Source organism: Barbatula barbatula (assembly GCF_947034865.1).
Source record: "Barbatula barbatula genome assembly, chromosome: 19".
Lineage (NCBI taxonomy): Eukaryota > Metazoa > Chordata > Actinopteri > Cypriniformes > Nemacheilidae > Barbatula > Barbatula barbatula.
In genome coordinates, this window is record NC_136782.1 from 13768875 (window position 1) to 13786771 (window position 17897).

General features: G+C 39.5%; 1 protein-coding gene across 1 annotated transcript; it reads left to right on the plus strand.

The window, feature by feature from the left end:
• Positions 1 to 4: 4 nt before the first annotated feature.
• smtnl (smoothelin, like) lies at positions 5 to 16114 on the plus strand (the record flags this gene model as incomplete). Its single annotated transcript, XM_079480856.1, has 9 exons — positions 5 to 493; positions 10045 to 10126; positions 10224 to 10481; positions 10572 to 10634; positions 10736 to 10802; positions 10922 to 11065; positions 11701 to 11824; positions 12916 to 13067; positions 13894 to 16114. The coding sequence occupies 9 exons, from the start codon at positions 5 to 7 to the stop codon at positions 14018 to 14020; spliced, it is 1506 nt and encodes a 501-aa protein (XP_079336982.1). The 3' UTR covers positions 14021 to 16114.
• Positions 16115 to 17897: the final 1783 nt, after the last annotated feature.

The window sequence follows — 17897 nt, forward strand, 5'->3', positions numbered from 1 at the left end:
GGAGATGGACGCAGGTCCTTTGGCATCAGTGGCCGAGGGTTCTCCGGAAGGAGAGACAGTGTGTGCTGCTTTGGCCCGCTACGAAAACACATTGCGGGATGCCGTGCGCGAGATCCACGTGGACGTCAGTGCTTTCAAGCAGGGCATTGAGCGGAGGTTAGAAGAGGCCATTCATATGAGTGGACCTCTGGGTCGAGCCGTGGCCCAATTGCAGCAGGAGAACCGGCAGCTCAGGGGCCAACTGGAGGCCCTCACTCGGCAGGTAGAGATGCTGACGGGTTCGGTGTGTGATAGAAGTCCCCTTCTCAGCGGTGGATCACCTCCACCGCAGATCAACAGCAGCACCGCAGGGCGCCAGTCTCCACCTTCTCTAAGCGGCACCACGGCACTCAGTGTGACAGCCCTGACGGGCTCTGCGAGCGGATCTGCCTCCAGTCCTAGCGCCACACGCTTCTCCAGCAGAGCCACTTTTGCAGTCACCAGCAAAACAAATGTGAGTAATGTGGAGCTGAGATGCATGTGTGTAAGTGTGTGTGTAACGGGAGAATGTTTGGAAGGTAAAGCATGACTTGGTGTGAGGTCATTCTGTACTTCCAGGAACAGAGTGATGCGATGGGGTGAGAGGAACCATGTGTTGAGCTAAATATTTAGACATGTGAAGGAGTTAAATGCTGAAACATATACAGTCCCACTAAACGTTTTTCGTAGAGACATAATAAAGACATAATTTGTCTTGACAGGCGCTGAAATGATTTTTGTGTTTTATCATTTAGATCTTATAGTTTTATGGCGGAAAGCTTGGTTAAAAATAGGTTGTGCTGAATTACGGTACCTTTCTAATAGAATGCGATATGTTATCCTTTCAAAGCATGTGTCTTTTATAATTTGAGAGTTTGTAATTTGCATATTTATAATATAAATTCTACCCAGTAAAGGATAATTTAGGAGATATCCTATAGTTAGCACATGATGCACTTCCTCAACTGCATCAGACTGTAAAACATGACATGACGTCACCCGTAGGTTTGTGAGAGCATTTTGAAGCCTAAAGTGGGCGGAGCCTGTCGTCAACATCTTGGCAGCACGTGACCGCGCGTCACTCCAGGATAATAAAAAAGGGCAAAAAGGCGGGACGTGAGAGGAGCTGAGGTGCCTGGTTGGTGAAACCACTTGTCACACACCTTAATTATTTTAAGGCTTAATATACTCTTAACGGATGAGTTATAAAAAAAATGCACTTCCCTCTCAGTGGTCATGAAGGGCAATATGAGGTACATAGACCAAAAAAATTTTTTGTACCAGGCTGTAAACATGTTTTTCTCTGCTATAAAGTTGGGCATTTTAACATGGCGCTCAGATTCTGCTCTGTTTTGGAGCCTGTCTCTAGCGGCCAGTCAAAGAATTGCATTTTAAGTCACTTCTGTGTTGGTTTCGCGAAAGAGACCAGAACTTTGCCACTTACCAACAGTTCAATAATTTTTTGATTGTGTCTGTTGTCCCAAGAAGTTCAACCTGTCACTTCGAAACATCTGCTGAAGAAAAACTCAGACGCACTTAACTTGAAACTTTGCGCTGTCATTACTCCTGACATCTGCTCTTTTTTACGTTTCCGCTAAAGCTGTACAAAAGTACTTCAACGTGCATGACATTAAATCGGCTTTCTCCATAAGGTCTTATTTGGGTGTCATGTTTTAGATTTGTTATCCGTGTCGTTTTAAATCATTGTAATTTTGATGGCTGGAAGTGCAGTTGACTTTGGCTGTGAGTGAGAGTCCATAAACACAGGTAACACAAGGCTGTTATCTTCTCTGCCACATCCACACCTGTCAACCACATAATGAGAGAGAGCTGCATTGTGGGATTGTAAAACACTCAGAGACTGTTGTGGCAGATCTGTGAAGCACTCCCTACGCAACGGTCACAGCCTGAAGGAAAAAGATGAGGAGAGAGAGAGAGTTGGCCTGTCTCCACAGCACTGAGCTGTGAGCACCTGCAGATATCAGCAGTCCCAGACTTTATCTTTCTTCTAACTCCATGTCTCTGATTCCTGAGCCTTTTGTTTTTTTCTGGGGAAATACAGTTTATCCTGTGCTCAATCTCAGACCGCCGCCACTGTATCTGTCGCACTTTTTTGTAATCTCTCAAACACACTTTCTCACACGAAACACTGTGATCAATGTGATCCAGTAGCGAACCCTCAGGGCCCTCTGTGATGACCTAAACTAGCGTAAAAAATATTTAAAATGTTTTAAATCACCAAGGCTCTAACTTTACGGTTCGCCACTGAATTTCATTAGTATTTCAAGGTATTTGTATGCAAAATATTTGAAAATGCTAGCGTTTTGTTGAAGTGGTCCTGTGAATGCACGCCATACACTGACAAGACAGAAGAGAAAATATCGATTTTCGCACCTAACGCATTCTCGACGCTTCCAAAAAATGTAATCTAGCCAACATGAGCGGATGGACCAATTTAACGATATCTTTAGTACTTTTCTGGACCTTAAAAACTATAACAATCATGTCTATGAGGAGGCCTGGAAATCTCTTGGATGTCAGCTAAATAAATCTAATTGTGCTCCGAAGACGCCTGGAGGACACGAAACATGTATAAATGTGGGTGAGTAAAAAATCCCACAAATTAGGTTTTTGGATGAATCTACCCTTTAAATTCCATTTAAAACATTTTGGGCAAAGTTTTTCAATATTCGTGCCTGATATCAGTTCCATCACTGAAATGGTCATAATCATATGTACTGTATATGAAATTATGCACATGCGTTAAAGAGTTTATGTATCAGATACTGTAAATTATAGTATGTATCCAAACGTATACATAGACTTTACGTCCAAATAGCTATAAAACCAATTAGATCACACCGCTAGAACTCATAATTCTGTGGTTTCTCTTACTAAATCTAAAACTATGGTTCTCGCTGCCTGTTATCTCAGTTTCCCATCTTATGTTGGGAACATCTTGTGTTCCTCTCCGCTTTCAGAGTTCAGGAGACCAACAGAATGCCTTAAGCTCTTTCCCCGCTGCGCTGTCTGTGCGGAGGAGCCCTGCATCGCTGTTGCCAATTACCGTAGCATTTCTGCGGTTTCAATGGACCATTGTGTTGACATTCTGCCTCATTTGAAGTCCATTGGGTGAGTCAGGATTTAAAGAACACCCAGAATACCCTCCTCCTTTCTTTCTCCGCTGGGATTTGCCGCTGCTGGGCCTCTCGGAGTCGCTCAAACTTGGATCACAGAGGACAGGTGCTTGGCCAGGAACCACACCTGTGGACCATGGTCCCACCGCACGTTCACAATCCGCTACCTAAGCCTCTGAGCACAGAGATGCCTTTGCCCTTCTTAAGTGCTGATGTGGATAAATTCTTGGATGGTCAGTGTAAATGTCAGACATTTTGACTCCTGTCGGAGGATGTGTGTGTGTGTTTGGCTGTGGTTCTTTAGGGCATTGTGAGCGAACGAGAGGCGATTGGGGTTGAAGAAAGAAAATATTTGCATGAAGCTTTTAAAGTACGCTCACAATCTCAGTGGATGCATACTGGCACACACAGATGCCCACAGTGACACAAGCATGCTTACATAGTTTTGACATTTGATTGTATATTGCCATTGAAGTGTTTTTAAGTCTTTACACCTGTTACATGAAGCTAGAAGGAATGTTTTTCGATTGCACAGCTCTAAATTCACTTTTGATGTTGTGAGTTTCCTGTATTTGGATCATCTGCCAGGTAGCCAAGCAGACCTCACAAGGCTTTAAAGGATGAACATTTGTTTTCAAAGATTTGCTTAAGCGTCCACATGCCAAGGCTGTCTTACCACCAGGGTTTTATTTATGGGTCTAAAGCATGAACATTTTCCTGTATAGTTTTACACCCTGGGTGGGTGTGCGTGTGGAGTTACAGGAGCTTACTCGAATGCGTTAGTTTAGCGTGTGTACGTGTGTTGGTGTGAGATATGTTTAACATTTCTAGCCTAGCCTTGGGGCAACGCCAGGGCTCTCACAATGGAACGGATCGTTTAATCTTCTCCCGTCGCCCTGCATGTCCAGCACAGATTCCTGACAGAGGTGAAGGAGCGGAACAAAAACCTTTGCACAGCTATTAATACAGTGAAGTGCAGAGAAGAGAGTGAATAAAGAGTGATTGTGAGAAAGAGAGCAGAGAGTGAGAGAATGTGAGAATGAGAGCACAGATTGTGGATAGGGGAGCTGGGGAAAGGCATCCAACCGCTCCCATGATGCCCCTGGCTCTCTTAATTACTTCCAGACAATCCCATGTATTTCATCTCCGTGGTTACAGGTTAATAATTCTGTGTTTATGGGATGACCTCACTGCCCCTTAGGAACTATTGTCCCGCCTAGAAAGAATGCATATGCACTACTACAGACACTCGGAGAGGTTAGATGAGGAATTCCTGCTTCGTGAACTGTCTATTGCAGTCCTTTTGGTTATCCGAGCTCAAAGCCTTGCCCTATCTACTATGAGTGGAGTCATATTACCGCTTGTATTTGCCTATGTGTTTGTTACCGGAGCAGGGTACTAGACGTGGTGGTGAGAAATGCTAAATAAAGCCTTTTAGTATTGGGTGGAAACTGGTGTGTAGTCCTAGAACATTCAACTCCGTGATCCATGTGGTCTTTCTGACCCAGGGGCGGTATGTTTGACCACTGACCAGGTCTGTATTTTCAATGTGCAGTTGGGCCTGCAGATATACTGTACCTTTGGGCTACACCTCATACTCACGCCATAGCAAATCATGTTGAAGATGGCTACATGGTTACTTATTTTCAGTCCACAGGGGTTTCTCAACATTCATTGACTCATCTGGACAAGTGCAGTTTTTAACATATACTGTATGTTCAACAATGTACAGTAAAGTTTAACTTTCTGTTGATATTTACAATGACTGAATCCAATAGTTCACCCAAAAAATGAAAATTCTGTTATCTGTATGACTTTCTTATTTCCGCAGAACACAAAAAAAATATTTAGTAGAATGTTGGTAACTGAACAACGGCTGTACCCATTGACTTGCATTGGTTTTGTGTCCAAACAATAGCAGTAAATAAGAACTACCATTGTTTGTTTACCAAAATTCATCCAAATATCTTCTTTTGTGTTTTGCAGAAGAAAGGAAGAGCTACAGGTTTGAAAGCACTATGGGTGATTTTGGGGTGAACTCTCCCTTAAAGTGAATTTGAAGGATAAGACCCAGTTTACACTGTAAATGTAGGTTCCAGTCCTATAGACTTTAGGTGGTACCCTTTCATAGGACACAATATAATAACAAAAAAATATAGACAGGTCACCTGAAAACAGCTGCTTAGGTTGACAACTGTGACAACACTTTTACTTTTTGTTCAACTTTACATCTACGAATTTGTGTGTATGTGGGTCTGTGAGTGAATGTGTGAGTTTTTCAAATGAAGCACAGCCGGCTTCCTGAGAGATCATCGGGAATGCTTGTTGTCAGGTTTTAGTTCACCAACATCTGAACGTTCAAATGACTCCCACTGTGTCTCTCTCTTCACAGGTCTTCCCTCAATTCTGTTATGTGCTTGAAGAGAGAAATTGTAGGCTTTGTTGTGCTTTGAAAAAACAGGTGTTTGGGCCACATTTTCCATGCACACTTGAGTTTGTGGAGGAAATTATAGAGCAAAGTCCCTTACAGATCTTCCATCCCTGCAGACTTCCAAATATCTGTAACAACAGGAAAAACAACCTTTAAATTACCGCTGGTCAAACTAAAAACGTTTCTTCAGTCACAGGTTTCATGAAGTTCTCACACCCCTTCTGTTTGTGAACCTCCAGCTCCAAAACTGAGGCAAGCTATTTGTAAATTGGAAAATATAAATAGCACCATCAGCATGGTTTATTAATACCATAGAGGGCCTTGTAAGAGCTGGTGACAGAGGCTATTGTTGTTTATTTTCCATTCCCCCGCCACCGCAGCGTTCCAAGAATCTCAAATGTCATCGAGGGGCAAACATATCTCTTCAGATATGTTTAAAATCAGACGCACACTCATATCGCTTCATCAAAACTGGCATTCATCTCTATCAGCCTCTCTTCAGAACAGCTCTGTGCTAACAATTGTCGGCTCACCATATTCTGCTATGCATTTTTGTTATGCTCTTGTTTCACTCACCATCAAGATTATATACAATAGAACATTGTCAGTATCCACAGAAAGATCTTTTTTTTGCACCCCAGCATTGCTCAGGAAGACCGCCAGCACGCTGGGGAAAATCTTATTTTTTTGCTGTGGATTGAAAAACATGAGACATTTAGAGTTTTTTATGAAAAGACTTCATTGTCTTCTTTAGTGCAGCTTTGTACATTCATTATGTTGTCTCATTCAGAATTCAAAGGTATTTGGTTTATTGTTTAAGCAGAACAAAACGAACAGACCGAAGACTCCCAAAGGCCTTTTCTTGTGTTCTCAATTGCCTCAGTGTGATTAAAGGGATAGTTCACCCAAAAATGAAAATTCTGTCATCATTTAGTCACCCCCAGATTGTTTCAAACCAGTATACATATACTGCAAAACACAAAAGAAGATATTTGGTAGAATGTCAGATCTAGTCCCCTTTTGACTCCCATAGAATTTATTTTCCCTACTGAAGCAGTAAATGGGGGACGAGATTTACATTTATGCATTTGGCAGATGCTTTTATCCAAAGCGACTTACATTGCATTATAATTACTACACACTTGTTTCTAAAGTTTGTGCAATCCTCTAGGATAGCTAGTGCCATGCTCTTACCACTGAGCTACAGGAAAGCTTTTTTTTCAGTTTCTGACATTCTAACAAATATCTTCCTTTGTGTCTAGCAGAACAAAGAAATGTATACAGGTTTAGAACAATCTGAGGGTGAACTATCACTTTAAAGTGACTCTGAAGGGATTTCATTCAGTCGTCTATAGTTGTCTATTTTGTCTAGTCTGTGAGACAACTGTGTCTCCACAGGAGTGGCATTGTTTTCAACGTCCTCAGTTATGGAGGAACAGCACGTACAGGAGACGGGTGACCCATTGTGAGGACAAAGGGATGCACTGTCCTCATTTTTCTCTCTTGTGTGACTGGAAAACTTCTTGTGTGACTTTTCTAGGTTTGCATTTTTCCTCCTTATTTCCTTCACTAGTTTTATTGCTTCTTTCTGTTATTGGCATGACGCATTTAATGAGAAAAATAATGAGTTGTTCCTGGAAAAATAACTTATGTATGTGTGTGTATACATGGAGTTCAGTGAACGTGAGGGATGGGTGGGGTTGGATTCCCACTAGACCTCTTAATTTAGCCCGGGGTCCAGGCAGTAGGTGACCTTTGCTAAAACAGAGCCCTGAACCGATACATTTTGGGAGGAATTTCAAATACAAATCTTAAAATTGTGGCTCCAGGGTGTGCAGTGGTTTCCAAAAAAAAAAAAACTAGATAAAGAAAGGGACTTCTTGGAGGTTTTCAATCTTTGAGCATGCATTCTTGCCGTGCCACATATCTTCAGATATCCTACAGGACTGACACATGACATAGTGCAGTGCTACAAGAGTGCTACAGCTTTATCGTTGGACTGAGCTGAAAACCTGTGTGTTCAGCCAACAAATCAAAGTTGGATACATTTCACGGATAGGGTGAATTTTGTTTATTTCCTGTTCTCAGTAGGACAGACAGCTGCTCACGACTAACTTTTCCCCATACGCACGCCCCTTTAACATTCTTTTGATGTGATGTCACCTGCTGTTTTCCTCACTGTTTCAATAAGTCTTTGCATCTGAGGGTGTTTTTTCCTCTTGTAAAACTGTATACAAACATATTTTAGCGCACTATGCATGTGCATGTGCATGCACTTATACCCTCAGCAAAAGTGCAAACACTTCCTTATAGCCTTTGCTTGAAAGCACATTTTGTTTTGAGACTCAATAGTGGTGTGTAGGTTTACGTGCGTGTGAATATTACCATGTGTTTGCATGTACAAGTAAGAGCCACGCCTCTTCACAAAGGAGCTTTTTAAAGCCCATAAAGATACAGATGTAGATGGGCTGCCAGGTCATTGATGACAGCTCACGAGATGCACGGTCATTCTTTTGGTTTTCTTCCAGGCCATTAACAAACGGTCAGCCACCTCTTTAGGAAGCTATCCGCTTTTGCTTATTTTGCTCACGGTTTGCTCATTGCAGCTAAAACTCCAAACATATCTAAACAAGTTGATGGTTGATGTCTAATGAAACAAGCCTGTGAACTTCATGCGTCAGCACAGTCCAAAATTAACACAGGCCAAGAGCTCAATGCAAATAAAAATGCTTTGACTTGTTTCCAATAGACTGCTACATAATACATGGCTTTCAAATGTAACAATCTGAACCTCGCTGATGCAAATTATTTTCCGATTGAAGATATACCAACCAAATACTAAATTAATAATCTTCCGCAGCTTGCATATCTATCTTCCTATCAACACGTTCTGTTTTTGAAATGTTGTCCACACCATGCATTCTTTTATTTAGCTCATGCAGAAGAGTGTCTATGAGTGGCTATGAACGATTCAAATAGATCTGCAAAGCAGTCATATCTACACCGATGAGCCACAGCAGCCCTGATAATTTATTTTTAAAGGTGTCTGGACCATTAGTCTCCTTCAAACATTACAAGACCCCATAGTGAGTCTGATAGTGAAGCCATCAATCAGATCTTGTCATTATTCTGTGATAAGGTTACATCACTATGGCTGAATGTACCGTCCTGAAGAAACTCATGTGGAGCCACCGAGGAATGTCTTATTCTTTCATCTCTCTGTTTAACATTTATTGGATGATCACATTAGTGGTCTTGTGGTCCTTATCCTGTTTGAGTGCTGGCTCGCTTTTCCAGAATAGGATCCTGTTCAAGCCTTATAGTGTAGAGATGGGACTGGGTCTTTTGTAAAGGATCTTCCTTTTTTAGTGGCACCATGGATTGATATTCATTGGCATTGGGTACATTTATTACAACCCAAAGGAAAATGTTCTTGCTTTTCATACCTTGTGAGAATTGATGGAGTTCTCACAGCCACAATTGTTTAAATACAAAAAAAAAATTATATATTAAGAGCTGTAAAATAATGTAGACTGTATAGGTAAAATAATCTGGTAAATTGAATCGTTTGAGTTTATATTAAAATCTTCAACAATTTTGACATTGTTGTCTAAAACTTTATTGGGTACATTTGTGAGATTTCTAGGTGATATTTCTCAAGAGAAATATCAGATTTAGGCAAAAGTTTCCAATTGCACCTCATTTAATCTCTAGGAGAAATTATTATATATTCAATTGCATTATTAGATTTTTAAAGACATCTAAACTGTGTATTGTCTTTCTGCCATTTGATTATACATTTAAGCTGGATATTTTACTCAAATTGAAAGTCTTGGTTCTTGTCATAATTTTCTTTCCTCTTTGCCATGTTTTTTTAGTGGAACGCAAAGATATTTTTGAAAAATTACTACTCAGTTCTTGCTTTAAAATGAGAATTCATAGTGACCAGGGTCTGACAAAAAGGATCTGCAAAAACAACAAAACAGCACTAAACTATGATAAAAAAAATGCTTGGTTCCATATTAATATATTAAGTTGTCTGAAACAATGTGATGTGTGTAAGACACAGATCGAAAATGGATTGTTCATTTTCATAATTCAACAAAGTCACTTGAAACTAACATACATTAAATTTAGCTGAGTGTGTTTTATACAAATAATACCTTCAAAACAAGCTTTTTACAAAATACGTTCTAAATGCATCAAATATACTTGTCAGTCAGCAGTCAGAAAAACTCATAAGAAGCTGCGGTCAGCTGTTCTGGGTTATTGATGTCACTACAATAGGTGATGAACAGAGAGGAAGCTGTAAAATCCACATATTAAAATAGCATCACAGAGCTAAAACACTAGTTGATTAAGTCTGGAAAATGTTTATTTGACAGAATGGAAGCATTGCCTGATTGGGACTGGTTTTAATAATCAATGTAAATAAATATACTGCTCTCTCTTTACCAGAGCATTGAGAGGGACGAACCCATTGAAGTGGATCCAGCACCCGTTACCCAAGTGTTGGAGAATGGACATTTGACTTCAGCAGGTAATACGCATGCATCCTTTAGTGTTCCATGATATTATGCTTTTTCAGTGATTATATATTTACCCACAAACCATGTAACCTCCCTATATCCAATTAGAAAACTCCACTGTGCCTTTAAGGGAAAACTCACCAGCCAATGGTGTGTCACAAGAACACACAGCACCTGTACCTATGGCAATGCCACACCTTCCCATCACAGCAACTACCAAAGTAGCCGACTCTGCAGTTATGAATAGTCCAGAATCACCTGGTAGCCCGATGCAAGCAATGCCTTCGGCTATAACAGATTCACTAACAAAGAGTCATCCGCTCACCAGAGAAAACCAGCCACAACCTGAATCACCTGTTCATGCAGGTATGAAAGTTATAAGTCAGTGAGGCTTCAGATGTACAAATATTAATTCTTGCTGTTTTTTTAAGTGTTGTTTTGGTCCTTTGGTTACAGTATCGTCTATAAAAACATGGGCTCCAACTCCTGCTAGGACTATGGGTTCTCCACGGCTAACTGGTAGAGACACTTTCATTCCAAACTCAAATACAGTACTCAGGAGGCATTTGAATCATCGCATTGTTTTTGCTTTACTCTGTTTTGTCTAATGTATCTTTCAGAGAATACATCTTCTGCTCTGGCAAAGTCAGTAACTTACTCTGGGCTGTACCCACAAAATACAGAAAGGTCGGTCAATATTTCAATATTCTACTGTTCTATGTATAGCTATACAGTCTTGTACAATACTGGAAGCAATCACGCATCACTGGAAATGTTCCTTTGGCCTTTCTATCCCTGTTTATCAGGAATGTGGATATGGCAGGAGATTTATCCTTTGGTAGAGGCATTGAACGCAGACGGGAGCTCTTTAGGTCACAAACTCTACCTCGAAACATTGGAGCCCAAGCACGCAGGTCCATTTTCGAGAGGCTGGATTCTGAGAACAACAAGTAATTGAGTCTTCTGATCAACGTACCAGTGGGGCCAAAAAGCCAGAGACTGCAATTTAATCTGGAATTTAAAGTCCAGTTTAAACCTAAAAACAGAAAGGTTTAGAATTAAAAAGAGTTATGATGAAAATGTAGGAAATATTTTATAACATTCCTGCACTTATTTGTAAATAACTAAACACATGCATTTGAATTGTTATGCTGTTAAAGGATCAATGTGGAGATTTTAGGTGCAGCTAGCGGTGAGGTTGAGAAATGCAACCAACGGCTCAATTTCAAAGCACTAAGGCGGCTCTCAAAGGTTAAAGATGCCATCATGTTTTCGCTTCTTTGCCGAAGGAAGTAACATATTTATGAAACGCGCTCTGTAGAGCAGTTTGTCCGTTTAGGGCTACCCACGTTGTGTAGATAAAAATAGCTCATTCTAAGGTAAATAAAACATAACGTCTTTTTACACCTTTGAACACATAGGTATGTATATTATATTGCTTATCTGTCCATAGATCCTCCTAAATTTTCGCTTCTTTGCCCCACTGTGTCATATCTGATGTTGGAAATCTGTTGAAACATGAAATTTCTCATTTGCTGCTTTCATTAACCTAAGCTTATCCTTGCTTTGATCCTTTCCATCTCAGTCGTCCCAAGCCTGTTGATTCCAAGCCAAAGCTTAAACGATCACAGAGTTTTGGAGTGTCCAGTGCCAGCAGTATCAAGCAGATTCTTTTGGAGTGGTGCCGTTCCAAGACCATTGGGTACCAGGTAAGACATTCTGAAGATGTAATTTTATCTCCGAACATCTAAGGACAGCAATTAAGGAGAAACGTCATCTGCAGCTTTGCACACACTTAAATCTTTCCATAGCAAACAGACCCGGGAAAGATCCACACACATTCCAGCCCGGTAAAAAGAGGATTATCACACCTCACAGGGCTTGCCATAATGTTTTTTTAAGATTAGACGCACTATAAAGTGTTATTTTATTAATTAGCTTCAACCGGTGACATTATTAACAAGGTTAAGAGCGCTTATGAACATTATAGCCTATGTGTGAAGTGAAGCTGAAGCTATACTGTGCCTGGCACTAGTTTAGCTTTAAAAAACCATTCCATATGGCTCCGGTTAGAAATGGTAATGTCAAAGCTGATTTAAAATTAGGAGTGAACACTATGTAAACATGAGAACCGAAGCAGCCAGCTCACAACACACATGACAATTTAGATTTCCCTCATTGACCCAGACGGGGTCTTATTTATCAGCTCTGGATGAGTAGTCAATGGTGATAAATGATGAGATGTGGAGACAGACCCAGCTGATGATGATAAGAGCCAGACAACAATAAAACATTCCTCATCTGCTTAGACTCACAAAACAGGTCTGGAAAGTTTTAAAGAAACTTCAGTATCATTGCTCTGATTTAGGCAAAAAGCTGCTTGAGGATTAACATTAGTTCTTGACCCTATATGATCAATATTATCACACTCTATTATAATTTATGATTTGTAAAGGTAACACAAAACACCACTTGTAACTCATTTTACTTCAGTAATGTCCAAGTGACACATCCCATTGTTACACATTTGAAGTCTACCACAATTATTGTTAGGTTTTTAGAAAGGCACATGTGTAAACAATGACAAGATACAGTATTGACTAACACTTATTTTCCCACCCGCAAAGCCTTGAGCAAGAAAATTACCTTTTACAATTGATTAAAAAAAAAACTTTTTATACCTTGCACTGACAAATCATGCAACACTAAGACCAGATATATTGTTCTCCTAAGTATAGGAAATGGAAACTGGTGTCTATGAAATATAACCCCTAACTCTCTCTCTCTCATCAATCTGTAGAATATCGACATTCAGAACTTCTCAAGCAGTTGGAGTGACGGCATGGCATTCTGTGCCCTGGTCCACTCGTTCTTCCCCACAGAGTTTGACTACAATGCGCTGTCCCCTGCTGAGCGCAAACATAACTTCGAGTTGGCATTTAGCACTGCAGAGTAAGTCACTGCAATGAAGTAAACTTTGGCTTTTGACAATGGCGTTTAGTGGTCAACACAGTAGATGTGTGTTAACCTTAAGTAAAGTTGAGTAGTCATGCTGTCATCTTTTTTTCAAACATTATAAAAGCAGGGCAGGGTTGAATAATGCTGGATGATATTTAAAACACCTGTATACTTTTCTCAGGGTGTAAAATAAAGATCAAGGTATTATGGTACGTCAGTGGTTTTTGTATGGTGTTCTATGTTAAGTTGGAGTTTGACAGACGTGGTCGCTGAATGAACATTCCTAAAAATTCCCCTTGTGTGTTCTACTGAACAAATAACCGAATATGGGGTTGGAATGACCCACTGTTAGACTATTCCTTTAAAGGAGCTAATAAATTATTTAAAGTCTTTTAATGAGAACAAATTCGAGAGATGATACGTGAACCTAATATGATCTGAACATTACGACTAAGTTCTCACAAATCATCTGCAGTTGTGCATCTCATCACCTCACAATAAGACACGCAAGATTGTGTTACTTAGTTTCCGATGGATCTGAGGGTAGGATGTCTGTAACCCGCACTTGAAACCTGCAAAGCATGCCAACAAATCCCTGTTGAGTTTAGAGAAACCTCCCCTTACCCTCAACTGGCCACTCAGAATTGATAGTCCTGAAGTATGACGTCATGATCTTCTCTGAACTTCTCTGCCTCAATTCGACATTTCTGTCTCAAACTACAGCATGAACATTATATAAAAAGATGTATTACAGATATACCGCAGTCACAAGACATAACCACAAGAAAGTAAAGTTATTTTTTCTGCCCTCTATTTACAGGAAGAAAGCTGGCTGTGATAGACTCATTGAAGTGGAGGACATGATGGTGATGGGCAGAAAGCCAGACCCCATGTGTGTTTTTACCTACGTTCAATCTCTATATAACCACTTGCGCAAGTTTGAATGAGGTCTCAGCCGATTCAGTCCCGGCTGACAATGCTGCACTGCCCACTGCTGGACATAATTGAACTCTGAGACCGTAACCATAGTTTGGGGTTGCAAAATGTCCATAGGAACCAATGTTGTTAGTCCAGCATCTATGTTTGCTTTTATTCATCAACTATTTATAAAGTTGGGTTAGAATCACATTAGGCTGTATCTCTGCCATTCTTCAATCAATCGACACTTGGTAGGCATCATCGAGAGTTCCGAGACCTGATCTGGGTGTCCATGACGAATTTTGGAACAGCTCCACCTATGGGTCACAAGATTTGAAATGTTTCATAACTTTTGAAATGTTTCATAACTTTTGAAATGTTTCATAACTTTTGAAATGTTTCATAACTCTTGAAATGTTTGTCAGACAAGGTTAACTCGTTGTACGGATTCCTTGGGTCATACAGAATCTGATGATTTTACCAGGAGTGGATAACCTGCCCGTCCATCATTTAGAAATTTTGTCATAAATTGTAATATCTTTCAAACACAATTCACATATCTGTCATATGTTTTTCACATACATTTTTTGAAATTCATTTTCTCACATCTTTATTTTCTCTGATTTATGCGGATTCCATCAATGTCTGATTTAGCATTTTTAGCATTATGTTTATGTTATTTAACACTTATGAAAAAGTTTTACAAATTTGGTCACGTTTTTTCCAAACCTGGCTGGCTCATATAATCTTTGGACTGAGCCACACAGAAATTACTGAATAAATGTTTTATATTTGCTGCCATTTTCAAGAAATACCTCTTTACAGTTGACTGTGCTGTCCCTTTCTTATAATAAACTAATCTGATGGTATACAAGAATTAATACACAAAAGAATCTTTATGAGTTTATTCTCCCTTATGATATTTGTTCTTTTAATGTATTTCTAAATTATTTCTGTATGGCCCACATTGCTGCATGCAGCTCCAGCAGGTGTCCACAGCAGCCTGGGTAAAGCATGACAACTGTGGAACAATTTGTTAAACCGCAAGACTTGAGTCTTGGAGGATCTGGGTTTGAATCCTGTGTAGTGTTTGTTACATTTATATGTAAAGTCAACATTTTGATTTCATTTTCACCTTTTTTTTCCTCAAGTACGTTCTATTTCTGCTGTTTTTACTGTTGTGGCTCTGTGCAGCTGTGGCTCCACACGGCTCTTGCAGCAATATTGGTTTTTGGATATTTAAATGCAGAATACTTACATACAGTGCATCCGGAAAGAATTCACAGCGCTTCACTTTTTCCACATTTTGTCATGGTACAGCCTTATTCCAAAATGGATTCAATTCATTATTTCCCTCAAAATTCTACAAACAATACCCCAAAATGACAACGTGAAAGAAGCTTGTTTGAAATCTTTGCAAATTTATAAAAAAAGAAAGACGAAAGAAGTTGGTAAAGCAGTTTTGACACCAATTACAGCCTCAAGTCTTTTTGAGTATGATGCTACAAGCTTGTCACACCAATTTTTGGGCAGTTTCTCCCATTCGTCTTTGCAAGATCTCAGGTTTGATGGGGAGCATCGGTGCACAGCCATTTTCAGATCTCTCCAGAGATGTTCAATCGGGTTCAAATCTGGTCTCTGGCTGGGCCACTCAATGACATTCACAAAGTTGTCCTGTAGCTCTCCTTTGTTATCTTGGCTGTGTGCTTAGGCTCATTGTCCTGTTGAAAGATGAACCTTCGCCCCAGTCTGAGGTCCAGAGCGCTCTGGAGCAGGTTTTCATCGAGGATATCTCTGTACATTGCTGCAGTCATCTTTCTCTCGATCCTGACTAGTCTCCCAGTTCCTGCCGCTAAAAAACATCCCCACAGCATGGGGATGCCAGCTCTAGGAAGAGTCCTGATGGTTCCAAACTTCTAACATTTACGGATGATGGAGCCCATTGTGCTCATTGGGCCCTTCAATGCTGGAGAAATTTTGCTGTCCCCTACCCCAGATCTGTGCCTCCATACAATCCTGTCTTGGCAGTCTACAGACAATTCCTTGGACTTCATGACTTAGTTTTTTGCTCTGACATGCACTGTTAACTGTGGGACCTTATACATAAAAAAGATGTCTGATCCGATTTGGATAACGTTTTTCAATGAAAAAAATTATAATATGACAATGACAATTTATTTATATATCACAATTCATTTCAACTACCGTTGTGCTTTCCAGTAAATGACACATACAAGAAAAATAGAAAAAAACACTAATCATAAGCTCGAGACGCTTCCATTGTTACGTCATATAGTAGAACGCGTCCTCTCGCGCAGCAGCAGAAGTTTTAAATGGCAGGTAGCGGTGCAAAGCAACCAGGAGTAACTCTCACTCTTTACAACTTGACATCAAACGCTCCTTAAAAGGTAAGACGTGAATTTCGTTAGTAATGTTACTAAAGATGAAACGGTCACGGTTTGATTTTGTATTCGGGCTGCAGTTTCAAAGAAAACACGCGTTCGCAAATAATGACAACCAGGGGCGTCACTAAGCCCTTTTTAGGGGGGCTTCAGCATATTTTCAAAATTCCCTGTATGTTGGTGTGTTTACCAGTGTGGAACACTCCCAGCAAGAAATTAAAATATACCGTGACGTGTTAACATGCTAACAACTTAGCAAAATGTTAATAGCTAACGTTAGTGTTATTTGAACATGAAATATCCAATCTGCCCTATATAATTGCTTAGAACCATATTTATTTCAAATATGAGTTAATGATATTAGGTAATACTCAATGTTGTAAAATAGGCATGTTCTGGATATTTGTTGCATATGGATGTCAGCCGTTTGACAGTAACTGTTGTGTCCTTTTATACATAGGTTTGGTTTCTTGTTTGACTTATGATTTCTTGTTTGACTGGGAAATGTTTTGTGCACCATTGCCGTATATAAAACATTCTCAATTCCTTTTTTCACAGTTTGCAACATCATGAATCTCAGTCTTAAAGTCAATGACATTAAGATTGAGGTGAGCAGCGTACTGAGTGTCAACAGTGGGCTGGATATTAATCTATCTTTACAAAATGACCCCACAACTGCGAATCGTGAAAAAATTATATTGGAGATCTCCAGAGTCCAGACCAACCCTTCTACAAGTGAAGAGGTATGAAACAATATAAAACAAATCACACAGAGCTGTCTACAAACTATAATCAATACTTTACAATCATTTATAAATGTATGTATTAAGGGCTTAATTATGTTGAACATTTCTACTCTATTTATAACTCGTATACTGTACCGTAACTTTAATAACCGCATTAACTGCATTAACTCACCTATTGCATTGCAACTTTAATAGCTAATGTCAATAATCTATGCACACTTAAATCACTTGCACTATTGTTTAGTCTAAATTATTATCTGTTTATATCCACCTGTACGTTAATGTTCATAGTGTTAATGTTCATAGTATATAGTCATCTGTATATATTGTTCATAGTACATAGCCACTGTCATATTTTCATAGAACATACCTACTGTATAATATTTTCATAATCCATACCTACTGTATAATATTTTCATAATCCATACCTACTGTATAATATTTTCATAATCCATGCCCACTGTATAATATTTTTCTCAATATTGTATTCTGTATTTATTCTAACTGTATAACCTGCACTTGCTTATTGCACTTCTGGTTAGATCTAAACTACATACTTGTATATGTGTAATGACAATAAAGTTAAATCTAATCTAATCTAATCTAAACATGTATGTAGATGAATTTCTCTGATGAACCGATGTCTTTTATATAATACAAAAATATTAAATTTGCAGTAATACCATGTATCTTAAGGGAAAGTCAACTTTCTTTATTGTCATATGTGCAAGCACTATGTACAGGTACTAGGGCTGCTT